Here is a 27,896-nt window from a genome sequence, read left to right as displayed (position 1 = left end):
TTTGGACAGTGGCTTGATGTTCGGTGGTGGGGTCATGGTCCAGAGGGAGGTAGAAAGAAGTGTCTGTGAGTTGGCGTTGAGCTTCTGCAAGGTAGAGGTCGGTACGCCATACAACAACAGCAACACCCTTGTCTGCAGGTTTGATGACCATGTCGGGGTTAGACCTGAGAGAACGGAGTGCCTCGAGTTCAGAGGGGGACAGGTTAGAGTGAGTGAGGGGGGCAGAGAAATTGAGATGACCAATGTCTCGCCGACAGTTTTCAATGAAGAGATCATGAAGAGCCATCTGACTAAAACTGGTTTGACCACTTCTGTGTTTTGGAGAAGCAGCTGCTGGATTCCCATTGTTTCAACATTGTTATCATGGAAATGTCTTTCCAGTCAGAAAGTGTGTGCCTCAGTCTTAGCAGGTGGGGTTTGACATTAGGCAGACAATTAATGTTGACACAGTGGCGCAGTGGTTAGCACAGCAGCCTCACAGCTCCAGCGACCCGGGTTCAATTCTGGGTGCTGCCTGTGTGGAGTTTGCAAGTTCTCCCTGTGACGGCGTGGGTTTCTGCCGGGTGCTCCGGTTTCCTCCCACAGCCAAAGACTTGCAGGTTGATAGATAAATTGGCCATTGTAAATTGCCCCTCGTGTAGGTAGGTGGTAGGAAAATTGAGGGAAGGTGGGGATGTGGTAGGGAATATGGGATTAATGTAGGATTAGTATAATGGGTGGTTGATGGTCGGCACAGACTCAGTGGGCCGAAGGGCCTGTTTCAGTGCTGTATCTCTCTATGACTCTAAATAATGGGTGATTGTTGGGAGACAAGTAAAAGCTCTGTCTTAGGGGAAAGAGAATCGCCCAAAGAATAAGATGCTTTGAGTTTTATTGTGCCTGATGAAAAATAGGAAAGGATGGTCAGCTATAAATGCATCTGCTGAGTTGAAACATCGAAATGTCATGGTGACCCCTGTGCTGGCAGCTGCTTTAGTTCCTTCTTCATTAACCTCCACAAAGGACTTGTGAATTACTTTGGACAAAAACAGGTCACGTGCCCCTGTCATTCCAGAGAAATCAGCACTTTTCATATTGAAAGCTTCTGACATTCCCATAGTGGAAAGTGTGCACTCCAGGTCATAGCTTTCTTCCAGCTTGAATTCAGGTAAGTAAACAAGTATTTCAGAAGTATCCAAATTTTCTGGGCTGGTCCATTTCAATAGCTTGTCGTAAGTCAGCTTCTTCTGCAGCTAAAATGGAAAACAACTCAATGATACATGAAAGAAATAACTCCGTCTTTTCCAGAAACTCCAAACTATGGAACTGCTGGCCTTCCCTACATACAAATACAAAGCTTGCTTTTGCTGATTAACCTCACCTCTCCAATTCTTTTCAGCTCTGATACTGGCATGCACAACATGACATGATTCTCCAGCTAAACCTTAATTAAAAGAAACTGTTTATACCACAGTTACACAAGATACCGTGATCACAAAAATATTAAATATTCCCGTGTCGCTACAGCATCAGTCAGAAGCCTGTCCACCATCTACAAGGCACAAGTCAGGAGTGTGATGGAATACTCTCCACTTGCCTGGATGAGTGCAGCTCCAACAACACTCAAGAAGCTCGACATCATCCAGGACAAAGCAGCCCGCTTGACTGGCACCCCATCTACAAACATTCACTCCCTCCCTCCACCACCGACGCACAGTGGCAGCAGTGTGTATCATCTGAGTTCTGAAGAAGGGTCACTGACCTGAAATGTTAACTCTGCTTCTCTCTCCACAGATGCTGCCAGACCTGCTGAGCGTTTCCAGCATTTCTTGTTTTTATTTGTATCATCTACAAGATGCATTGCAGCAACTCACAAAGACTCCTTCGACAGAACCTTCCAAACCCGTGACCTCTACCACCTAGAAGGAGAAGGGCAGGAGATGCATGGGAACACCACCACCTGCAATTTCCCCTCCAAGTCACACACCATCCTGACTTGGAACAATATCGCCGTTCCTTTACTCTCGCTGGGTCAAAATCCTGGAACTCCCTTCCTAACAGCACTGTGGGTGTACCTACACCAGAGGGACTGCAGCGGTTCACGAAGGCAGCTCACCATCACCTTCTCGAGGGCAATTAGGGATGGGCAATAAATGCTGGCCTGGCCAGCGACACCCACAAAAACAAATGAATTTATTCTCTCCATTGTATTTCATTTGAGGATCTGTTGTCACAATTACATTATCCTGCTCTCTCGAAAGAAAAACAGAGGGAGATGGAGAAAAATGCCTTTGATTATGAAGTCCTTTCTCCATTTCATTAACAGTACCTTTTTCTACAACTCTAAGACAAACCATAAAAACATCACAATGTGTCAAACAAACACATTTGTCCTTGTTTTAACCAGTTTAACTTTACTTTGATGTCACAACTAGTAACTTACCTTTTCTAGTCCACTGATTTCATCAGGCAGCAGGATGATCATACTCAGTTCATTCTGAACATAACGGAGCTCCAGGATGCTAGTTGCAACCTCCTCTATATAAGTTGAGTTAAATGTTCCTTTCTGGTACATCATTCTCACGAGCTTAGATTCATCCTGGGAAAACAATTTTTAAAGACTTTCATTAGTAATTGCCTATAATAAATTTAAAACTTTGCGTGAACATTTTTCAGTCAGATTACAGTACCTCGGTGAATCGGAATGGCCTTTCCTCTGTATCTTCTTTATCAAATTTCTTCTCCCAGTTCCCTTTGAAGTAGATGGCATTCACAAGGACAAGTTTTGACTCTTGATCAATTGTCCCTTGAGCTAACAAGTCTTGGATCTTACCTAAAATTAAATTGTGAGTAAAATTTATTATCTTTAAAACGTTTTTACAGGGGAATAACACCAGATAAACAGGCCATTTGGCCCCAGAGGTCCATGTCGGTGTTTATGTTCCACACAAGCCTCCACCTATCCCTCTTCATCTAACCCTATCTTTCTATTCCTTTCTCCTTCAGGTACTTAACTTGCTTACACTGTCTATGCTTTTTGCCTCAACTATTCCACATTCTAACCACTTTCTGGGTCAAGAAGTTACTCCTGAATTCCCTGTTGGATCTATAATTGAAATGGGCTTTCCTGTGGCTCTTTAACTCAACCATGGAATCAACATCCCACTTCCGATTTCCCAGCTAATCAGAGAAGACAGGCGGATGACGCACTGAATCTGCTCGAGGAAGAATTTCGAGTTAAAGGGTCCACGACAGGGGTCAGAATGGCTGATCTATACATTGAAGCCACAGGAATCAGCAATCGTAGGAATGGAAGGGAGACTGGCGAAGGCTGCCTCGCTCCCCCCCCACCCCGGGTCTCGGACTCTGACCTTTCTGTCTCGCTGTGAGATCTGAGAGCCTGCAGTGAGGTGATGTTTGCCAAGTACAAGAGAAAGAGGCCAGCCTCTCCAACCACATAGGCATGGGTGGAAATGGCTGAGGAAGTCAGCAGTAGGAATGTGGTCCCTCCAACCTGGAGGCAGTGAACTAAGGATCAAGAAGCTCAGGAGGGCAGGAAAAGTGAATGATATAACACTTCCAGATGCCAAGCCCAACACTGTGACTTGCCCAGCATTCTCCTGCACAGCACTCCTCAGACCAACACACCTCGCAGCTGCATTCACCTCCCTCTCTACAGGCACTTGCTCACATCTCCATCTGAACAGCCAACACTCGCACACACCCTCATCCGACTGCCCTCTTGCACCTATGTCTCACAGTCACCCTCCCCAAATGTTGTTCTTCCCTCCTCTCCACATAAGCCATTTCTGACTCTCACAACTCTCTGCTTTTCCTCCTTACAGGAGGAGAAGAGCACAGAACTCCAGGCAGTGACAGAGAACTGGTGGGGGGGGTGGGGGCGGTGGCGGCAGCCTCCAGTGACAGACACCTTGACAGCCACTGGCAATGCATGCCAACTGTGAAAGAGGTCTTGTTCCAGAAGGCTGCAGATGTTAGCAACGATCTGCCATGAAAGCCTGAAGCACTGGTGTTCAGACAGGTGGCACCACAGGTGGCTCAGCTGCACAGGAAGGGAGGAAGAAGAATGAAAGAGCAGTAGTGATAGGGGATTCATTCGTTACGGAAGAGACAGGTGTTTCTGAGGCTGTAAACGTGACCCCAGGATGGTGTGTTGTCTCCCTGGTGCCAGGGTCAAGGATGTTGTGGAGCGGCTACAGGACATTCTTCTGCGGGAGGGTGAACAGCCAGAGGTCATGGTTCATGTTGGCACCAATGACATAGGTAGGAAGGGGATGAGGTCCTGAAAGCAGATTTCAGGGAGCTACGAAGGAGATTAAAAAGCAGGACCTCAAAAGCAGTAATCTCAGGATTATTCTCAGTCCCACATGCAAGTGAGCAAAGGAATAGGAGAATTGAGCAATTGAATACATGGCTGGAGAACTGGTGTAGGAGGGAGAGCATGAGATTTCTGAGGCAGTTGGGACGTGTACAAGATGGACGGGTTGCATCTTAGCAGGACTGGGCCTAATACCCTCGCAGGGAGATTTGCTAGTGCTGTAGGGGAGGGTTTAAACTACATTGGCAGGGGGATGGGAAACTGAGAGGGAACTCAGATTGGAGGGAAGTAAAACTGGTAACTTGTCAGGGGTGTGGGAACCAGGAACAAATATCAGGGAGGAATACCAAGATGCACAGAATACTGGGGGAGATAGATATACTAGAGTAAGGAATAGTAAATTATTAGATGGTGTCAGAGTAAGGGAGAAAGTAATAAAGTCTAAATCAGGGTTAATGTGTATGTATGTGAATGCATGGAGTGTGGTTAATAAGATTGGTAAGGTACAGGCGCAGATTGCAGTGTGGAAATATGATGTGTGGCTATAACAGAGACCTGGATCAAAGAAGGGTAGGGCTGGGTGTTAAATATTCCTGGATACAAGGTGTTCAGGAAAGATAGGAAAGGAAAAAAGGGGGAGGGGTGGCAGTATTGATTAAGGAGAGCATTGCTGAAAAAGGATGTTCCAGAGGGGTTGAGTACAAAATCAATTTGGCTAGAGTTAAGGAACAAAAAGGTGCAGTTACATTGCTCGATGTTGTCTATAGGCCACCAGCTTAGGGAAGGACTTGGAGGAACAAATTTGCAAGGAAATTACAGAAGATGCAAAAACTATAGGGTAGTTATAATAGGGGACTTTAATTATCCAAACATAGACTGGGATAATAGTAGTATAAAGGGCAATAAGGGGCAAGAGTTCCTAGAGTGTGTTCAAGAACATTTTCTACAGCTGTATGTTGCTATTCCAACGAGAAAGGAGGCACTGCTCTTGGGAATGAGGTGGATCAAGTATCAGTAGATTTAGGGGATAGTGTTCATTGTATCATAGGGTTTAGGCTGACTATGGAAAAGGACAAAGAACAATCCAGAGTAAGAATAACTAACTGGGGGAAAGCCAACTTCAATAGGGTGCTGGGGCGAATAAATTGGAGTTAAAAGTTGGCAGGAAAACCAGTAGCTGAACAATGGGGTACCGTCAAAGAAGAGATAGTTTGGGCACTGTTAAGGTATGTTACCTTGAAGGGGAAAAGTAGGGCAAACAAATCCAGAACTCCCTGGTTGACAGAAGAGGTAGAGATTAAGATAAAGAAGAAAAAGTATGCCTATAACAGATGCCAGCTAGAAAATACTATTGAGAACCAGGCTGAATATAGAAGGTCCAGAGGGGAAGTGAAAAAGCAAATATGAAAAGCAAGGAGGGAGCATGAAAAAAGACTGGCAGCTAGCATTGAAGGAAATCCCAAAGTTTTCTATAGACATATAAATAGTAAAATGGTGGTAAAAGGAGGAGTGGGGATGATTAGCAACCATAAAGGGGATTTACGCCTAGAATATAAGAGCAGGGAGATTATGATGGAGCTGAATAAAACGCCAGTTAGGCCACGATTGGAGTACTGTGTACAGTTCTGATCGCCACACTGTAGGAAGGATGTGATTGCACTGGAGAGGGTGCAGAGGAGATTCACCAGGACGTTGCCTGGACTGGAGCATTTCAGCTATGAAGAGAGACTGGATAGGCTAGGGTTGTTTTCCTTAGAGCAGATAAGGCTGAGGGGGGACCTGATTGTGGTATACAAAATTATGAGGGGCACAGATAGGGTAGATAGGATCCCTTAGCTGAGGTGTCAATAACCAGGGGGCATAGATTTAAGGTAAGGGACAGGAGGTTTAGAGGGGATTTGAGGGACAAATTTTCACCTAGAGAGTGGTTGGAATCTGGAACGCACTGCCTGAAGGGATGGTAGAGGCAGGAACCCTCAACATTTAAGAAGTATTTAGATGAGCACCTGAAATGCCATAGCGTACAAGGCTATGGGCCGAGTGCTGGAAATTGGGATTAGAATAGATAGGTGCTTGATGGCCGGCACGGACACGATGGGCCGATGGGCCTGTTTCTGTGCTGTATAACTCTATGACTCCACACGTGGAGGCAGAGGGCATAGCTGAGGTATTAAATGAATACTTTGTACCTGTCTTTACTAAGGAAGAAGATGCAACCCAGGCAATGGTGAAAGAGGAGGTAATTCAGATACTTGAAGGGTTTAAAATTGATAAAGAGGACTTATTAGATAGGCTGTCTGTACTTAAAGTGGATAAAGCACCAGGACTGGATGAGATGCATCCAAGGATACTGAGGGAAATGAGGGTGGAAATCACGGAGGCATTGGCCATAATTTTTCAGTCTTCGTTAGACTTGGGGGTGGTGCCAGAGGGTTGGAGAATTGCAAATGTTACACCCTTGTTCAAAAAGGGTGTAAAGAAAAGCCCAGCAACTACAAGCCAGTCAGTTTAACTTCGGTAGTGGGGAAACTTCCAGAAAAATAATTCGGGACAAAATTAAGTCACATGGACAAATGTGGGTTAATTAAAGAAAGCCAGCATGGATTTCTTCAGGGAAAATCATGTTTAACTAACTTGCTGGAGTTTTTTGAGGAGGTAACAGAGAGGGTTGATGAGGGCAATGTTGTTGATGTGTACATGGACTTTCGAAAGGCTTTTGATACAGTGCCACACAAGAGACTTGTGAGCAAACATACAGCTGATGGAATAAAAGGGATGGTAGCAACATGGATACGAAATTGGCAGAGTGACAGGAAACAAAGAGTTGTAGTTAATGGATGTTTTTCAGGCTGGAGGAAAGTTTGTAGTGGAGTTCTCCTTGGTTTTTGGGGCACAATTTCGAAGTTTGCAGATGATACAAAACGTGGAAGCATTGTGAACTGTGAGGAGGATAATGTAGAACTACAAAAGGACAATGTTGGTGGAATGGTCAGACAGGTGGCAGATGAAGTTCAATGCAGAGAAATGTGAAGTGATTCATTTTGGTAGGAGGAACATGAAGAGACAATATAAAATAAAGGGTACAATTTAAAGGGGGTGCAGGAGCAGAGGGACCTGGTTGTATATGTGCATAAGTCATTGAAGGTGGCAGGACAGGCTGAGAGAGCGGTTAATAAAACATACAGTATCCTGGGCTTTATTAATAGGGGACAGAGTACAAAAGCAAGGAAGTCATGTTGAATTGATATGATACTCATTCAGCCTCAGCTGGAGTATTGTGTTCAGTTCTGGGCGCCGCACTTTAGGAAAGACGTGAGGGCATTGGAGAGAGTACAGAAAAGATTCACGAGAATTGTTCCAGGGATGAGGAACTTCAGTTATGAAGACAGATTGTAGACGTTAGGACTGTTTTCCTTGGAGAAGAGAAGGCCGAGAGGTGATTTGATAGAGGTATTCAAAATCATGAGGGGTCTGGACAGAGTAGGTAGAGAGAAACTTCCCACTCGTGAAAGGATGGAGAACGAGACGGCACAGATTTAAAGTATTTGTTAAGAGAAGCAAAAGCGACATGAGGAAAAACTTTTTCACGCAGAGTGGTTAAGGTCTGGAATGCACTGCCTGAGAACGCGGTGAAGGCAGGTTCAATTGAAGCATTCAAAAGGGAATTAGACTGTTATATGAAAAGGAAGAATGTGTAGGGTTAGGGGGAGAAGGTGGGGGAATGGAACTGAGGGAATTGGTCTTTTGGAGAGCCAGTGTGGACACAATGGGCCGAATGGCCTCCTTCTGCACTCTAACAATTATGTGATTCTGTGATTGTATGTCAAGAGAGTTGACCATTTGCCTGTAGACCCCATATTGGAGGGTCCCGTTTTCTTTGGCATCTCTGTATCCATCCCCTCTGCCTTATGGAATGGCCTGTAGCTGAGGAGAAGACAGCTGGAACTGCTGCTGATGTTGCTGCTGCTCCTGCTGGTGTTGGTGTTGCTGCTCCCATTCTGCAGTGAAGGCTGACAGCAGGGAAGTGGAGCTCAAGATGTGCCATTTCCAAGACAGGTGAACAGATTTCCAAGAAGTTAGAAGTCACTGTCAAGTAATAAGCGCAGACTCTCAAAAGGATTGCTATGGGCACCAGCCTCTCATCTAGGCAAGACTGCAGCTCTTCAGTTTGACTGTTTGAAGGCTTCCCAGTCTGTCATTTTCACTGAAGGAGCTCTTCCTGATGTGCTCTCGACTGGATGACCCTGGCGAGTTGCAGACAGCTCGTAAAATAGGTGCGCTGGCTGTTAAAGCCAGAATGTTGGGTTAAATTCAAAGTTAATTATAATCATACAAATTAGGAGCAGGAGTAGGCCCTTCGGCCCCTCAAGCCTGCTCCACCGTTCGTCAGGATCATGGATGATCTAACTGTAACCTCAACTCCACATTCCTGCCTACACACGATAACTTTTCACCCCCTTGCGAATGAAGAATCTATCTATCTCTTCCTTTAAAAATGTTCAAGGACTCTGCTTCCACCGCCTTTTGAGAAAGAGAGTTCCAAAGACTCACGACCCTCAGAGAAAAACATTTCTCCTCATCTCTGTCTTAAGTGGGTGACCCCTTAATTTGAAACAGTGACCCCTGGTTCTAGATTCTTCCACAAAAGGAAACATCCTTCCCACGTCAACCCTGACAAGACCCCTCAGGATCTTATATGTTTCAATCAAGTAGCCTCTCACTCTTCTAAACTCCAGTGGATACAAGCCTAGCCTGTCTAAACCTTCCTCATAAGACAACCCGACCAGTCCAGTAAACCTTCTCTGAACTTCCAACGCATTTACATCCTTCCTTTAATAAGGAGACCAATACTGTACACAGTACTCCAGATGTGGTCTCACCAATGCCCTGTATAACTGAAACATAATCTCCCTACTTTTGTATTCAATTCCCCTCACAATAAACAATAACATTCTATTAGCTTTCCTAATTACTTGCTGAACCTGCATACTAACCTTTTGCGATTCATGCACTAGGACACCCAGATCCCTCTGCATCTCAAAGCTCTGCAATCTCTCACCATTTAGATAATATGCTTTTTTATTCTTCCTGCCAAAATAGGCAATTTCACATTTTCCCACATTATACTCCATTTGCCAGGTCTTTGCCCACTCACTTAACCTGTCTATATCCCTTTGTAGTCTCCTGATGTCCTCTTCACAACTTACTTTCCTATCTATCTTTGTGTCATCAGCAAATTTAGCAATCATACCTTCAGTCCTTTCATCTAAGTCATTTATATAAATTGTAAAAAGTATCAATGCCAATATGTTACCCCCGAAACCATGAGCTTTTATTTTCGCAATAACCTTTGATGTGGCACCTTATCAAATGCCTTCTGGAAATCTAAATACAGTACACCCACTGGTTCCACAGCGCAGGTTACTCCTTAATTACCTGTTTGCACATTTTAATGACTCACCCGACAGCTGCATGGGGTTTGTCACTTGACTGCAAACCCACCCATATCAAACCCAGAAGTGGGCGGGATTATGCCAGGTTCCTGATCCATCGCCACTTTTTAGGGCTTTAACCACACCACCCCTATCCCACCATCACCTGACCCACCTCCCCTTTGCAGTTAACACTCTGCCCTTCGTTTCCAAGGAGTATGTGGCCTCCTTATTCTTCCTACTAAAATGTATATTCCTAAAAGGAAATTGATTGATCCATAAATTAGTTTAATAGAAGCATTGAGGGATAGCTTAGCAATAGTTCATTGATAGCCTGACACGATCATTAGCTGTTGACAATCTCATTTTATTAAAGGCCTTTTACCCTCAGTTTGTCCCTCCACCCACGAGTTGATCTGGATTCTGGTCTCCTCTGTTCCTTCTGCAAAATCAACAGCAGTAACTTCTGCCTGATAGAATTTCAGTACGGATTCAAGATATTCCTGCAAAATCAACACAGAAAGAATACATTGAAACACAGAACAACAGCTGGCAGGAAAACTTTTTGCCAAAATCAGCGAGCAGAGATACGGATTCAGGAAAAGTAAAACATTAAACATTGTCGTCTAGGTTTTGTGGCAGGTTCCATAACGACTAAGTGGATAAGCTAAATGGCCCTTATTTGTTCCACATTTTTAGGTTCCTTGCAAATCAATATTAAACATACTTGCACTGTATATAATTTAGATATGCAAATTTACAGTTATTACTATATTTGAGTCATGACATTATTGACTTATCCACTTTAGCTCATTAATCATATGCAGTAATTGCAATTTTTATCTTTAAACTGGATATAAAAAAATGGAGACAAACATTCAACAGGATCTGAATTTCAGTGCTTTGATCACCACTCTTAAACAAATTATGCAAACTTAATTTAAATAAATAAACCAGTTTAGCTGGAAAAGGTTCCTCAAACAAGCCACTTTGTGGCAAAATTACAGTGCATGCTTAAGTGAAAATGTCGTGAGTCTTTAGCTCCATATATGTCAGGCGGGAGACTTTGACACACGCATTCCTCCCACTCAAACATACATTCAGCTGTAAAAAGTTAATAAGGAGAATGAGCCTTGCATGATAAATCAGTCCATTGTCGGAAGGTCATTTATTTTCTTGAAATTAAATTTTAAATAAAATACAGAAGAGGTATAAAAGGCCAGGAATGCTTCAAGATAAGCAAGTCCAAAAAGGATGCACTAGGTCTAACTGGTTTGGTTCAGGAGACATGTGAAATGAACCAAATGGAACATCTGTAATGTGGTTGCCTCTTTCATTCCTAATAAGACCATCTTGAAACTATGCAATATAATTTGGACTATTTAAAGACTACAATTTATAGCATGCTGATTAAAATTGAAGGAACTTTGGACAATCCTAGGTCAGAATGGAAATGTTCAAGCCTGCTGCACATTTCATGTGGTCCAGACACAGGAATATATGATAAGGATTAGTGTTTGTATTTTCAGCACAACAGAGGCTTCAACTTCTAATCTGAAGCCTGTAAAATGCAACGAGCTGAAGTTCTGCTGATCCAAGTGGCCCACTCCCAGCAGGCACGATATAGTCTGATAATAACAGTGCTGAGAAACAATTCACTATTCTTATTGTTATAACTGAACTGTTTTAATTTGCAATTTAGGAAGAAGGCATCAGCTTATTTTTCTGGAGTTCGTTCTTTGCATCAGGCAATAATAATTTATTCCTCCTAACAGACTTCACACAGAGGTCTACTAAGTGGGTTGCTAAGTGACTTAGCATTTTGACAGCACCAGTGGCAGTAGTTTGAATGATAACAAACACATGAGCCTCAGCATAATTTACCAATTTATCGGAACTATTCGCCAAAACAAATCCACTGGAAAGGATTTGTGCACAAGGGTTTCAATTACATCAACAGGCTGCCCATTTATCAGGTATTCAGTAAAGTAAGTTCCACTGTACAGTCTGCACAATAGATAAAGCTATAGAATGGGCTCACTCTATCCCTTCCCATCCCTCCGTCTCCCAAAACCATACTTAATAGAATAACTGAACACTTTTGCCTGTAGTATTGCTAAAAATATAGTCAAAGCTTTTCGCCTTGCACTCGTCAGGACAATCCGCAAGAATACCAATGTCAGGGAAAACAACAACTTCATACTGTATGAGAAGAGAGTGCTGATTGGTTGACAAGTGAACTCTGATGGGTAGAGGCGTTGCCATGGAAAATGCACCAGTTTATGGTGACTGACTGTTAACTGCCAAGCTTTGTTTGAAATTTAAACCAGGCAGCTTGACTCTGATTGGTCAAGGCATTGCCCTGAGGAATGAACCAGCGAATGGCTGTCACTGATTTTGTTTAGCTGAAGCAGGCACAACATGTGTCCATGTTCTTTCTGTCTGCAAAGACAGTGCCCTGTGTAATAATATATGTAGCTTCCAGTGTGTGCAAATGGGCCACACTGCGAGCCCCGCTGACAATCTTAAATTGGTTGTCAGCATAATTCTTATCACACGGAAGATTATTTAGCAAATGTTGTCCAATCGCAGAATCACGTCTAATGTTAGACACTGTGTTTTGAGTTTTGCAAGTACAGACTGGTTGAGTACAGCCTGTACCTTGCTTGTTGCAAACAGCGGAAGGGACATGTTAATATAAAAGCAAAATACTGCGGATGCTGGAAATCTGAAATAAAAACAAGAAATGCTGGAACCACTCAGCAGGTCTGGCAGCATCTGTGGAAAGAGAAACAGAGTTAAGGTTTCGGGTCAGTGACCCTTCTTTGGAACTGTTGTTTGACATGTTGTTTGATACAATCGGCCAGTCTTTGAGACATACGGCGTATATACCTAGCATCACACAGGCATTGAAATTCGTATATCTCATTACTCATTTATGTGATAGGCAGGACATCTTTTTGGTTTGACGGCAGCATCCTGTTAGTGGCGAACACCACATGTGTTGCTTCTGCATATTAGCAGCGTGAAACAGCTTGCTTCACCTGTTGCCTCCACCAATCGGAGTTCATTTGCCAACCAATCAGCACTCTCTTCTCATACAATATAAAGTTGTTGTTTTCCTTTACATTGGTATTCTTGTGGATTAACCTGATGAGTGCAAGATGAAAAGCTTCAACAACATGTGTCCATTTTTAGCAATATTCAAGTTCTGTACTACCAAATGACTACTTTTGCCTTTCTTATTTAAACAATCCTCTATTACATCTTACAGCGTGAAAGTCGAAACCTTTTTGCCTGTAGAGATCATTTGCCATCTTCAGGTAACAGGATGTGGTGAGCTTATTCATATCAGACAGCAGTCTCTGGAATTCAGAATGGGTGTTTCCCACTGCACCAAAATGTAGCACCTACAAACCAGAAGACGTAAAATTAATTTCTAAAAATTAGCAATGCGAACCTTTTAAATTCAGACAGCTCGTAAACTTTTTAAAGTGTAATTTTGTTATTGGTGTTGAACAAGATGAGGGATATTGATGTTGTGGAATTGAGGATTTTTCCAATGTGCTTTCAAATGTCACCATCAAGTACTGAACAACAACAACTTGTGATTGTAATATCACCTTTAATGTAGTAAAACATCCCAAGGTACTTCACAGGAATGTAACCAGGCAAAGTTTGACACCTAGCCATATAAGGAGACATTCGGATAGTTAAAAAGATAGATTTTAAAGAGTGCCTCCAAAGGAGGTTAGGAGGCGAAGAGGTGTAAAGAGGGAATTTTACAGCTTAGGGTCCAGGAAGCTGTAGGCAGGGCCGCCAATGGTGGAGTGATGAAAAATTGGGGATGTGCAGCCAGATGGCAAGAATGTTCTTTCTACATAGTGTTCCAATATACTTCTATCCAAACCTTATAAATAGCACCTCGTCACTTCACTGATAGCTCAGTATATAAAAACACAATGTGGTGTAGTATTAAACCATACGAAACCAAAAAGGTCCGTACTGAATTAACTGAACTAACTCAGGAACAGAATAAGTGATACAGCTGGTCTGCTTGCCATGGGCTAGGACGATTAGGAAAAATAATGGCTGGAATTTAACGGTAAGGCAGTAACCCCGCCCACTGGCTGAAAAATCGGGGGAGAGCCTGCCTCCACCAGGACTGGAAGCCACGTTGCTATTTAGCATGGCCCAGGCCCTTACTTGGCTTCAATTGTGACTTCCGCACGTCTGAGGCAGGATGTCCCGCCTCCATGTGCTGTCAGCCAATTAGAGGACTGGCAGCTCTTCAGTCCCAGCAGCACCACCGGGAGCGTTGGCTACTGTGGGGGCTGCAACCAGCAAGAAGAAGACAATGGACGCCGGCCTCCAAAAAGGTATGTGGGGGTCAGGCTTCGCCGGGGACAGGCAGGGTGCCCAATCACAAAGGTCCCCCTCAGTCCACAAGGAGGCTGCTAGGTATTACTAGGTGGCCTCTGCAGATGCTGAAGTGCCCATCCACTGCTGGTAAAATGCCAGCGGCGGCAGGAAGAGGCCCTTAAGTGGGAGTTAATTGGCCACTTAAGGGCCTCAATTGGCCTGGGTCAGGCAGACCATTTACCACCACCCTGCCGCTAGTAAAATAGCATTGGGGGGGGGGGGGGGGTAGGCAGCGGGTTCAGCACCCCCCACCTCCGAGCTTGCTCCCAGAGGGAGCACTAAATTCCAGCCAATATGCTTGATATATGCATATTGCTATCCAGTGACTCCCCATCTTCTCAGGTGAGGACAAGAATGACAATTACACCCTTTTTCCCCAATGGATGATGCCCTGCCAACACACATCGTCCAAAATCACACATGAAGAAGAGCTACAGAATTCCTGAGGGTTTCCTGTTTTCAGAAGAGGGAGTAAAAGAGTATATGTGGACATAAAAAACAAACATGGCCCCAATATTGGAACTCACAGCTGGAGCAACTTGCAAGTAGTTATCTCAGAACAACCTTTCCAACATACTTTGTGACAGTAATATATAATCTAGTCGGGTGAAGATTTTAATAGGCTACTCAGTAGTTAGCTTTATATTTATGTGGGCTTCACTGTATAGTATTCTCAATACAGCATAATCTCATTGTGTTCACTCGGTCCCTGAAGAAACCTTCCAGTGCTGGTGAGAATACTGATATTCTTACATGTAGTTTCTCCAATGTAAAAATACTTGGATTGAGCTCATATTTTTCTCATGTTATAAAAAAAACCTTAGTTACACAGAGCATAGAATCATAGAATGGTTACAGCACAGAAGGAGGCCACTCGGCCCATTGTGTCCATGCCGGCTCCCTGCAAGAGCAAGTCACCTAGTCCCACTCCCCCTCATTTTCCCCATTGTCATGCAGAATTTTTTCACTTCAGATGATTATCCAATTCTCTTTTGAAAACCTTGATTGAATCAGCCTCTCACTCTCAGGCAGTGCATTCTAGATCCTAACCACTCGCTACGTAAAAGAAGCTTTTCCTCATGTTGCCATTGCTTCTTTTGCCAGTCACCTTATATCTGTGCCCACTGCTTCTCAATCCTTCCGCCAACAGGAACAGTTTCACCCTATCTACTCTCTCCAGACCTTTCAGAGTTTGACCACCTCTATCAAATCTCCTCTTAATCTTTTCTTCTCCAATTATTCAGGTAACTGAAGTTCCTCATCCCTCGAACCATTCTAATGAATCTTTTCTGCACCTCTCTCATGCCTTCACATCCTTCCTAAAGTGTGGGGCCCAGAATTGGACACAATACTCCAGTTGAGGCCGAACCAGTGTTTTCATAGTCATAGAGAGATACAGCACAGAAACAGGCCCTTCGGCCCACCGAGTCTGTGCCGACCATCAACCACCCATTTATACTAATTCTACATTAATCCCATATTCCCTACCACATCCCCACCTTCTCTCAATTCTCCTACCACCTACCTACACTAGGGGCAATTTACAATGGCCAATTTACCTATCAAACTGCAAGTCTTTGGCTGTGGGAAGAAACCAGAGCACCCGGCGGAAACCCACGCGGTCACAGGGAGAACTTGCAAACTCCGCACAGGCAGTACCCAGAACCGAACCCAGGTCGCTGGAGCTGTGAGGCTGCGGTCATAACCACTGTGCCGCCCATAAACAGGTTTATCATAAATTTCTTTGCTTTTGTACTCTATGTCCCTGTTAACATAGCCAAAGATTCTGTATACTTTATTAACTGCTTTCTCAACCTGCCCTGCTATGTTCAATGATTTGTGCACATATACCTCCAGGTCCCTCTACTCCTGCACCCCCTTTAGAATTATGCTCTTTATATTGCCTCTCCTCCTTTTTCCTACCAAAAAGAATCACTTCACACATCTCTGTATTAAATTTCATCTGCCAGTTGTCTGCCCATTCCACCAGCCTGTCTATGTCCTGTTGACGTTTATCACTCTCCTCCTCACAGTTCCTAATACTTGCAGGTTTTGTGTCATCTGCAAAATTTTGAAATTGTCCCTGTATACCCAAGCTTAGTTCACTAATATATATCAAGAAAAGTAGGGGTCTTAACACCAACCCCTGGGGAACCCCACTATATACCATCCTCCAGTCTGAAAAGCAACCATTCATTACTTCTCTTTGTTTCCTGTCACTCAACCAATTTTGTATCCATGCTTCTACTGTCCTTTTTATTCAATGGGTTCTAACTTTGTTAACAAGCCTGTTATGTGGCACTGTATCAAATGCCTTTTGGAAGTCCATGTAAAGCACATCAACCACATTACCCTCATCAACCCTCTCTGTCACCTCATCAAAAAACTCAAGCAAGTTAGTGAAACATGATTTGCCCCTACCAAATCTGTACTGGCTTTCCTTAATGAATCCACATTTGCCCAAGTGACTGTTAATTTTGTCCCGAATTGTGGTTTCTAAATCTTTCCCACCAACGAAGTTAAACTGACTGGCCTGTAGTTGCTGGGCTTATCCTTACACACCTTTTTAAACAAAGATGTAACATCTGCAATTCTCCCGTCCTCTGGCACAATCCCTGTATTGAAGGAGGATTGGAAGATTATGGCCAGTGCCTCTGAAATTTCCACCCTTACTTCCCTCAGTATCCTTGGATGCATCTCAGTTTGTCCTGGTGACTTATCAACTTTAAGCACAGCCAGCCTATCTAATATCTCCTCTTTATTTTTAGCCCGTCCAATGTCTCAACTACCTTCTCTTGCACTATGACGTGGGCAGCATCATCTTTGCTAAAGACAGAAGCAAAATACCTCCATGTGTAAATCCCCTTTTAAGTCTTTAATTGGCCCCAGCCCTCCTTTTACTAACCTTTTACTATTTATATGCCTGTAGATGACTTTTGGATTGACTTTTATATTTCCTTTTGCAATTCCCAAAAATTATAGACTGAATTACCAGAAGAGATTTTTTATGATTAGAAAGAGTGACACATACTGCACGTCTATATAGCTCATTAGGTCTGTTTTGCCAACTCCAGAACTTCACTGACCTGGAATGCACTTCAGAAAATCATCAGCACATTCCCCACATACTTTTTTCCATTACCCCCTTTCCAGTGCTCACACATCCCCTCTCCTAGCGCTGCCGGACTCTGGCGACGCTCCCTATGCATCTTAACCTCTGCTAACGCCTCAGTGTTATTACACCCCACAGTAGCCACAACAAGAACTTGCAGCATCCCCCTCACGAAAACAACTACTTACATTTATTTAGCACCTTTAATATAGGAAAATGTCCCAAGGCATTTCCCCAGACATTTGACACAGGTTGGATGGGCCGGAGGGTCTTTTCCTGTCCGCCATTCGTCGTATGTGGAAGGTGCAGATGGTCAGCTTGAGCCGGAGGCAGTGGCTGGGAAGAGGGATGGAATTGGATGAGACAGTAGGGAGTTTGTGCTGGGGGGGGGGGGGGGGGAGGTGGGGGGCAATGGCTTTGGTATTCCCAATGTTTATTTGATACCACGGGATGGCCCCTCAACCCTTCCCTCAGCCTTCCGTTCTCCACAGTGCTGCCATTTTCAATGACCTTCCGCCATCTCCTAACCACCGATTGTGCCACCCCCCCCTGCCCCCCCCCCCGCACCACCCCCCAAACCCCATGTGCTGATAGATCCTGGAAGTTTCCCCAATTCTCCGAGAGACCAACACACTCCCCTCCCCAACATACCGCTACAGCCCTGGAATCAACCTATAAACCAATCCTCACACTCCACCTCCAGCATTGGCAAACCTAATGTTTGCCTTCTATCATGTCCAAGACTGCCTCCAGTCCTACCAAAGCCCAACACGTCTCTCTCTATGGCTGCAGCTACACCGTACAACCTTTCCGCACGAGACTGCCAAGGACCAGCCTCCCCACCCGAATACCATTGTCCGATCTGGTACATGTTGACTATCCGCCATCCACTGCATCCTGAGCTTTAAAAAAAGGTAGGCTCCATACCATGCCTCAAGTGAACAGTGCTACCACCAGTTGGAGATACAGAGCATCAGCAGCAGCTACCTGTCTTTCTGGGCACTATCACAGTAGCCATGAGCGTGCATTCCCACATCAGGCCCCCAGGTGGCATTTTCTAGAAAATGCCATCCCAAGTTTCCCCTCACCAGCTGTACCAATGACATCTGCCTTTGGCGTAGGGGAAGGACATAAAATGGGTGCTTGGTTTGGACCAGCCACCTTGATCTAGTTATCAAAGACCAGTACTATGTACCTGTCATACTCAACACTAAATGCTTAATCCAGGCCTTGGACAACCTTTAGTAAAACGGCCTGCACCATCCCCCTTGTGCCCCCAGCCTTTAAGCTGACTGCCCTGCAAAAAGTTGCATGTTGACGTAGGCTGGAGATATTCCTTCAATCACTTCTCCCCTTTTGCAACAAATAACTCAAAATTTGATCTTTGATCTCACACATATGCCAGAGGACACTCTCCCATTACTTGCTTGGGAGTTCTGAACTGTGAAAGAGAACTGTTTGAACACATATCCTGCAAGGCTTAAAAAAAATTTGACCTCCATTGGAGCTTTGCTATCATTAAAGAAAAACTAAAATGTCATGTACCGCTTTATTAGCACAGTAACCAAAGAGCTGTGCTCAGTCTGAAGCTGGCATCCATGGGTGCCCCCAGTTAACACTCAATATCTTCAAAGATATCCTCTTGAGCTTTTCAAGATCAAAATACCACACTTAGGGGCTTCCACCACAACCACCACCATTTCCCATTGGTTAGCTTATTATTCAGAACAGACATGCTCGAGCAATGGTTCTCAAACTGGAGTCCACTGACCTCTGGGGGTCCATAGAGACTTTTCAGGGGTGGGGGTCCTCAAAATAATTGACTGGCAGCCGGAATCGGGCTTAGCGTAATCGAGGCAGAATGGGAGTGCGGCCACCACATGTGGCATGGAGACTGGACTGGCTATCTCACCTAGGAGAGCACTGTGCATGGAGGAAGGCTGAGAGTAGCACAAAGTTTGCCAGATAGACCCACAGTTACCAAAGGTTGGTGGGCACCAGGTGAGTTCAGCCTTGTTCAAGAGAGGGGAGGTTTTAAATATTTAAGTACTACATACTGTGCAGTGAGAAGCAGGTACATCCATCTGACCTGATATCTGTAAGTAAATACCTGTTTTTCTAACAGTATTATTAAAACACTCTTTACTTGCAGCACTTTCATATTACGTATATTATGATTTAGATGGGGGTCCGTGATTACTAATCCATTTGAAAAGGAGTCCTTCAACCAAAGGAGCTGGAGAACCACTGCACTAGAGCTCCTTTTGTGTTCACTGCAGCAACATGGCACATGCAGAAAACAAGGCCACAATATTTTCTGTAATGTGCAAGTGAATTCATCCCTTATGATGTCATCTAATGAATTGTTGAGGAAGCCATCCAGTATGGTGAATATACGTTTACCTCATTCCTCTTTTGACAGGGGTGAGTTTAGTGAGTCCACCAGATACATTTACACAGATCCTGAAGCTGGACTAAACACCCCAGATAAAGTTCAATAAATTGCCATGTACTACTTCCTCATGAAAGGCATGTGAAGCTTTTCAAAAATCGTTGAGGGTTTCCTGATAATATCGGTGGAAAAGAACTCCTGTCACAGTCTCTTTTTCCACTGCTATCATCAGGCTGTTCAGTAATTGTCCAATTATTACTCCTCATTCCATTCCTTAATTACAAGTAGGTTCCTAGCTCTCCAATAGATCACTTGATAATTGCACGATCCAGAATCAACTGATTTCACCCGGGCACTACAACTGGTTCAATACCCCTTGGATCATGGAGGGGAAAATCTGCCAGAGTTCCCATTCCTGATTGCTGCCCAGTGAAAATTGTGCACTTGTGTGTTTGCCAGGGAAGGAAAGAGTTATGCTTACCTGTAATAGCCTCTCGAATAGCCTGCCAAACTAACTATGTAGACACACAGATGGTAAATGGACAGTTGGTTGAGGTACTGGAGGGATTGCATGAGAAACAGAGATAGAGATGGATAGATAAAGAGAGAAAAGATATTCTGGAAGTCAAACACTGAACGGCTTGAGATATCTGGGCCAGCAAGGCTAACTCTCCATTATGTTTGTCAGTATTATACAAAGTCTACTACACCTACCTTAGCCATTTGTTTGCTAGTGCTGCCTTTAGCACCAAGGTACACCATAGACAGAGCAGCTGATGTACTTAATGGAGAAAAGAATATGTTCTCAGTTCGATTATCTTCACAAAGCTTCCTGTAGAGGTCAAGGGCAAAGCCATTAATGGCATCAGTCAGAACACCCATCACTAGAAAGAAAGAGAAAAAACAATTATCTCTGCAGTACAGGTCAGCGTTTCTACAGTAACTCAAAACTAACACTCAAAATTAGGAATATGCACAATTTGAAGGAAAAATTGGAAACACTTTGGGAGCAATTTTCAACTTTGCTGCCTGGATGGTAACCTGGCACGGCAGATTGATTGCCTGTTAGTTGTAGGACCCACTCAATTTGCACACCAATCATAATTGACCCATCCATGACAAAGCAGCTCACTTGATTGGCACCCCATCCACCACCTTAAACATTCACTCCCTGCACCACCAGCACACCATAGCAGCAGTGTGTACCAGCTACAAGGTGCACTGCAGCAATTCGCCAAGGCTCCTTTGACAGCACCTTCCAAAACCATGACCTCAACCAGCTAGAAAGACAAGGGCAGCAGACAGATGGGAACACTACCACCTGCAAGTTCTCCTCCAAGCCACACACCATCCTGACTTGAAAATATATCATTCCTTCACTGTCGCCAGATTAAAATCTTACAACTCCCTCCCCAACAGCCACTGGGAATGGGCATTAAATACAGACCTTGCAGCGACGCCCACATCCTGTGAATGATCTAAAAGAATTCACATAAATGAAATGAAATTCAGATGGGATCAATAACTGATGGGTGATTGGCTCTGCCAGTTTGCTATTCAAACATTTGTTACGACCAGGTGAGAAGGGGTCTAGGGGTTCCCTGTCAGCCTTTGCCTGGTTTAACTGTAACAGGGTTTAATTTTAAAAACACCATGTTTTTAGTTCCTCCTCAGTGAATCCTTGTTCACTGCTCCAATTGTAAGGCAAAGAAATCAGACAGGTTTCCTTAGATTTAAACAAGGTGCAAGTTTATTAATCTTAAACTCTAATCCGGTTAGCGACTACGAATGTGCGACGTGACCATGCTAGCATGCATACGCGATAAACACACATGCAGATAGAGACAAAAAAGTAGAAAAGAATAAATGGGAAAAGCTTGAGGCAATATCGGGATTCTATTTACTGTCCTTTGAGTTTGATGTGGAGTCTTTGGTTGCAAGTAAGTCCTAAAATTCCTTGGGGCCCAGTGTACGCTTCAACTTGTTTTGACATCGGAGTCTTTTCTCTCTTGAGGTTTACATGTCTTCTGTGGGTCTGGTGGCTTAGGAGAAAGCAAGAGAGAGACAGCCAGAAAAGAGGCTTACTTGTTCTAGCTTCAGTTGCAAACTCCTTTCTGTTCCTTTCTGTGTGGCACAATTCAAAAAACCAAGTTGGCCAGCAGGTTAGTCATATGACTAACTGGCTTAACCACTCCTGCGTTTGTGGATTGTATCATCTTAGCAGTCCCTGGAATGTGCTTCCTTACACCTTCAATATCTGATGATCAAAATCCATCTGGGTGAATTGGCCCAGGGAGTAGTTCTTTGTCTCCACAAGCACCATCTCTTAGTATGCAAATTTCCTTCAGTCAAAAGTCTGGTGATCTCTTTAACAAATCCTTTCTTCCTCCAGCAAGAGTTTAAAATCAGTGTCCCAATGACGAAATTAATATGCCTCATTCTTGGCAGGTGAGGGTCTGCAAGACACATTGAAGTTGAAAATTATCCTCTATTTCTTTCAACCTGTTAAAAATTACTTTAATGAGAAATCAACACCAAGACCGTTAGCACAGTCTTCACTAAGGTTGAACAGAGGATAAACAAAGTCAGGAAATAGCAGTTGGGTGGCACAAAGCTTAGGTTTTTTGAGGCTTAAGATTGTAGGAAGAAGCAAATTCTGAGGGAATCTATGGAGTTCCACAGTTTTCAGAAGCTGGGAGAAAAATGGGTTTGAGCGACACAGCTGGGTAGAAACTGGTCCCTATCATACCTGTTTTACAATATTAAATGGGCGCAACAGGGGCCATTTTTGGAGCCCAACATCCTGTACCCAAAGGATGCCTGAAAGACATGTGACTGGATTTTGGGTTGGGGGATATTTCAGGCATTGTTGGAGGTCACCTAAAACAGGTGCAGCAAGGACCAATTTCGGGGACACCTGAAAGACATCTAACCTGATATTGGGTCAGTGGATTCTTTCCTAAAACAGGCGCTAATTCTACTCCACTCAGGATTCTTAAACAGTCACCGGGGACAGCCATCAAAAAATTGTTTTAAAAAGAATACAAAAACAAACTGTCATGGAGCCAGGAGGAGCAGGAATTGTCCCCGCCCCCAACTCCATAATACACCGATCATAACCTCTGCGCCCCCACACGCTCCACACTTCCCTGGGGCATCTTCAGGACACTGCCAGCGAGGCAAGAAACCTGAAATTAATTTCTGCAACTGGGAGAGCTGCCCTTGGAATTGCAACAGACGATCAGCCGCTCACTCAGGCCTGAGGCCCAATTTTGGTTTGGGTGTGTGCTGTGGGCACATCACCCTCTTTGTGGCCCAACCTGGGCACCAACAAAGTTATACCTTATCTTTTCCTTAAAATCTTAACTTCAACTTGGTAATGATGTAGAGAGGAGAAAGAGTGTAGAGCACAGTACAGATGCAACAGAGAAAGAACAGCAGATGGTTTGGAAAGGGTTAACCACAATAGAGTTCACAGACGTGAGAAACTATGAGTAAAGCATAGAGGTTAGAGGTATTAACAGAGTCTCTACAGATACGTGTGTGGAGGCACTGAGGCCTGAAGCAATCACATGGTGAGTGGCTACTCTGAGTCATTCTTGCACATTGTCCATGTAAATCAGCATCACAGCTTAGCCGCAAGGAGGTCCAGCCAGGTTTCTGATCACAACTGACAGTTACCATCGACGTTGAATGATATTTTTGGGTATCCTTGCAGCAGATCATTTAGCTCTGCAACTCATCTCTCTCCTGATGCGTCTCTGAAAACAGTTCCCCATTAATCATTAGCCGGCATTTGTACCACGGTGTGCAGTTTTGGTTGGTGGGATCTTGGGAACAATCAGGATATGCTGCCTCTTGAACAGCCTTTTGACAAACCAGTGCCACTAAAAACCTTGATATACTATTTCTGAGCCAGCATCCAAGGTGGGCAGGCTGGATGGACTGTGTTTGAATGCTCATCTGATCCCATTGATACCTATTAAAGTTAGTCAGGCTTTCACAAATCTTAGTAGTGCCATTGGATTTGCTATCCCAGCACATCTCATACAACCAGACCTCCTGCTTGGCATTCCTCTGTACATCCTCTTGTTCCAAACAGCTCAAATAGAGGATTTCCCACATAGAAACCCATGACTGCCAGTAATGGTATTTTTGGGCAAAGAAAAATATGCAAACAATTGATATAAGATGCTTGTGATGTCAGCAGAATGTAAAAGCAATAAAAACGGTCAAAGAATTATCGAAATATTACAGATTCAATGTTCTTAGCAATGCCCTGTCCACGAGCTACTGCCAAAGCTGGCTTTACAACGTTGGACACCCAACTCATACCAGCATCCAACAAAAGGCACATATTACACTTTAAACATCAGGAAATATATAAAATATCTCCCTGTTCCCAAATCGAGTGCTTAGTTATTTGAGGCAGGCGCATGATAGGCTGAATGGCCTCTTTCTATGCTATGGCACTCTATGCTTCATCTTTGGTCCCTGGAATCTGTGCCAAGGTACAAAGTGGGTAGATTTACATTGGATATGTGCCCTAAAATCCAATTACGGAAACACAAGAAACTCACTTAGTCCTACTCCTCTTTTGAGACAATAAATTATTTCCTGTTAATTTTTCTAATCAATGGCTTTATCAGTGGTGTGGTAGATAACATTGTACAGTCTCAATTTATCTATTCTGGGCTTTTCTAAAGATATTGCCGTATCCTTTCTGTAGCTGATATTGTGTTGCTGGCAAAATTGTCCAAGGACCGAGTGGATTCTTCTCACCATCCTGAATAATGGGTTAACCAGTGTATGTTAAGGCTGCTAACTTTGGTTTCCTGGATTCATGGAGGTCCAACTGTGTGATGACCGATACGTAACACTAGACCGAGTGTACAAATGTTACTCCACTGTCGTCTCACAGTATTCAATGCATCTTTCACAAGTAGATGGTGCATATCATTTGTAAAACTTGGACTGTAGCTTAGTGTTTGTTTCTGATTTCAAAATTTATGCCTTGATTATTCACAGGAGGAAATACTGGGATTCTAGCGACTGAGAAAGTAAAATTATCTTTCAAAATCAGAGAAATAGTGTCTTCAATTAACCAGGCTCATTTATTTCCTGCCATTGAAGGGAAGGAATTAACAACCATAGGTCATTGAGCACTTCAAAGGAAAAGATAGCCTCTACAGGAATTGCTGTAAAAGCTAAAAACAACTGATAAGAACAAAATAAGTAATCTTAAAGCAATCTTGATTTAAGACTGCCGAGACAATTAGAAATCGTCTATGCAAAGCAAGGCTGAAAGAGCGTTTGGATACTGTAACAGGGGCCAATGCATTCCATAGTCTGGAACAAGCGAGGAAGGACATATTGTAGGCGAAGGGTCGCACTGGTTTAATCTCTCGGGAAGTTGCGTGACACAAAACAAACAGCCAACCATTCATTAATGAATTCCGAAGAAGGGTCACTGACCCGAAACGTTAACTCTGCTTCTCTTTCCACAGATGCTGCCAGACCTGCTGAGTGATTCCAGCGTTTCTTATTTTTGTTTCAGATTTCCAGCATCCGCAGTATTTTGCTTTTATAACCATTCATTAATAATGCTTAGCAACAGTGGTTGATTGGACAAAATGACAGAAACATAAGACATGGCAACAAAACTGACACAGCATTCAACGAGAGCCCCACGGGGTTCCGACTAGAGGAGTTTCTCCCACCTGAAGAATCTGCAAGTGCCACACAAAAGCTGAACACTCTGCTGCCTTCATATTGATTCCTCAGTTCAAAGGTCATTTGTATTGCTGTCTTTCTGCTTGTATAAACTGTTAATGTCTACAATGGTAAATCATTAACAGTATGTCTGATTAATTACTATACAGACTTCCTTTGACTACCTAGGTATATGAATAAGGGGTCAGAATAGGGGGCAGGCCATTGATGACTGAGATGAGGAGGAATTTCTTCACAAGGAGGGTGGTGAATCTGTGGAATTCTCTACCCCAGAGGGCTGTGGAAGCTCAATCATTGAGTATGTTCAAGACAGAGATCGATGGATATCTGGATACTAACGACATCAAGGGATATGGGAATAGCACAGGGAAGTGGTGTTGAGGTAGACGATCAGCTATGATCTAATTGATTGGTGCAGCAGGCTCGATAAGCTGAATGGCCCACTCCTGCTCCTATGTTCCTATGAATTATTTGGAACACCTGTGTTCCTAAACTCTTTCCAGCAGGATTAACATTCTGATCAAGCAGCCAGTAAGCTACTTGCAAAATGAGTGTTATCGTTGGTGGGTCCTGACTGTGGCCAGATTTCTGCTGGTAAGATTAAAGAACCATGTAGTCAGTATTAATTATCAAAATGACAAACATGAAAAGATTAACAGCATAATTTCGAAAAGCGGGAAACATCTCAATAAATCAAAAGCTCGACAGCAGCTCACTTTCAAAGATGGGATTTTCACACAGCAACCTCTCAAAATCAATAGTCAAAGAGGGGTGTGGGAAAGTCAGCTTTCTCATTTATATAACAGAGCACTAACAGCAGGTCTGACATGTCCTCAAAAACTGCCAATTTTGCCCGTTGAAACTAATGGCAGTCTCTTGAAGAAAACCTTTTTTTAAATGCTCCTCTACAATTTTGAAATTCTTTCTTAAAATCCTTGAAGCAATGTTTTCCTATCAGTATATTTTCTTGATATGAAAGTTAACAAATGACTACTGTGAAGAAAAACAACTCAAAAACAGAAAATGCTGGAAACACTCAGCAGGTCAGGCAGCATCTGTGCAGTGAGAACCAAGGGTTAATAGCCTCGGTATTGACCCCCCTCACCATGGAGGGCCAGGTTGGGGGGGGGGGGGCGGGTGTGAGGGAGGGTTATATAAAGTGAAGTACACAGAACAGACCCTAACCTGCAAAGCACACACCCATCACTTTTTTTATATGGATATCAGGGCATCCAAAATTGCCGTCGCCCAAAATTTTTTCATCACCAATAAAACAAAAATGTAATCTCTGTTCGCTTTGAACCGACAGCTCTTCAATATCGTGAAGCAGACTCTTCGGGTTCGGCTATGTAACCTTTGAAAATTGCCATGCGTTCTGAAGGTGGCGGGACCCAGTGCCGCCCTCCGGCAGAGCGATTTTCAAAATCGCGCCCTCACCCCCTTCCCGACCCCACCGGCCACCGAAAATCCCGGCCATTAACTCCGTTTCTCTCCCCACAGATGCTGCCTGAGCTGCTGGGTGTTCCCAGCATTTTTTTGTTTGGTGCGTTTTTACTTCAGATTTCTGCAGTATTTTGCTTTTAATTTACTAAAAACTCACCAGCTGATTTCCAAAGTTCTGCAACCACTGGAAATCGTCACCTGGAAGCTGAATAGGAGAACACACACACTCATTCATTGAGGACCTAGTGATGACCAAGATGGGGTTGTTACTGTCACTCTGTATCTCTCAACTCTGTAACTTCTTGTTCAATGGGATATAGTGAATGGCCAGTGCTGTGCTTAGGAGGATGGTGGAAATGCTCTCAAGACTCTTCATGGCTGCTTCTGTACTTGTTGCTGTCTACTCAACTTCACTCTTATTAGCTTCGTGAGGACCGGCTAGTGACTCTCCTCTGAGAAAGGCGGAGATTGGCAAGGGTTGCCATGACATCTAGAGGGCATGACAGATGATGGGCTGAGCTAAGTAAATTCTCTGTTGCAGCCTTGGTGGTGGAGGACGTGTAATTTGAAGGAGGATCATTACGGATTCTCAGCCACAGGAAAGAGGAACAATAAAGGATGGCTCTTGCAGCTACACATTGGAATCCAGCCTGAGCTGTCTGGAGCACCCTGTGGCATGGTGAGCATTTTGAAGAGAAGGATTCATCTAGTATATTCGGAGCATATTATGTACAACAGAAATTGCATTACCGCAGAACAACCTTTGCTTAGCTCCTCTCCTGTTCGTGTGAAGTGAAAAATGCTGATAAGTCTACCAGCAAGTGCTCTAAAACCATTAAGAATTATCACTGTGAATTATCCTGAGCCATCTTAAAATGAGATAACCACAGAGTTCTACTGCACAACCATAAATGTTACAAAATAAAACAGTAACAAATTTCAACTCGAGAACAAAACCTCCACATACCGTCACCAGACTGCTGCTTTGTTTCAGAGACCGTGATGTGCAGATTCTCATGCAGCACTGACAAGGTTTAATCAAAT

The 27,896-nt window shown here is 43.7% G+C and overlaps 2 protein-coding genes across 5 annotated transcripts in view; one reads left to right on the top strand and one right to left on the bottom strand.

Moving 5' to 3' along the window:
• The window catches only part of ripk1l (receptor (TNFRSF)-interacting serine-threonine kinase 1, like), an 81,848-nt gene extending 79,486 nt beyond the window's left edge, over window positions 1-2,362 (top strand). The window contains exon 14 of the mRNA XM_068054673.1: window positions 1,774-2,362. The gene's annotated coding sequence lies outside the window, so the exon portion shown is untranslated. The remainder of the gene's footprint in view (window positions 1-1,773) is intronic.
• Window positions 826-27,896, bottom strand: LOC137382577 (leukocyte elastase inhibitor-like). Of its 4 annotated transcripts, none has more exons than XM_068054694.1 (7): window positions 27,820-27,896; window positions 20,391-20,560; window positions 13,023-13,160; window positions 10,136-10,253; window positions 2,670-2,812; window positions 2,423-2,578; window positions 826-1,232 (listed from the first exon to the last, which is right to left on the bottom strand). In XM_068054694.1, the coding sequence occupies exons 2-7, from the start codon at window positions 20,556-20,558 to the stop codon at window positions 828-830; spliced, it is 1,128 nt and encodes a 375-aa protein (XP_067910795.1). In that variant the 5' UTR covers window positions 20,559-20,560; window positions 27,820-27,896; the 3' UTR covers window positions 826-827. The 4 variants fall into 4 exon arrangements, with proteins under 4 accessions (XP_067910795.1, XP_067910804.1, XP_067910786.1 ...); XM_068054703.1 differs by lacking the exon at window positions 27,820-27,896 and adding an exon at window positions 27,010-27,269; XM_068054685.1 differs by lacking the exon at window positions 27,820-27,896 and adding an exon at window positions 21,762-22,132.

The sequence above is a fragment of the Heterodontus francisci genome, chromosome 2 (assembly GCF_036365525.1).
Source record: "Heterodontus francisci isolate sHetFra1 chromosome 2, sHetFra1.hap1, whole genome shotgun sequence".
In the NCBI taxonomy this organism is placed as follows: Eukaryota; Metazoa; Chordata; class Chondrichthyes; order Heterodontiformes; family Heterodontidae; genus Heterodontus; species Heterodontus francisci.
This window is presented reverse-complemented; position numbering and strand designations above follow the sequence as displayed.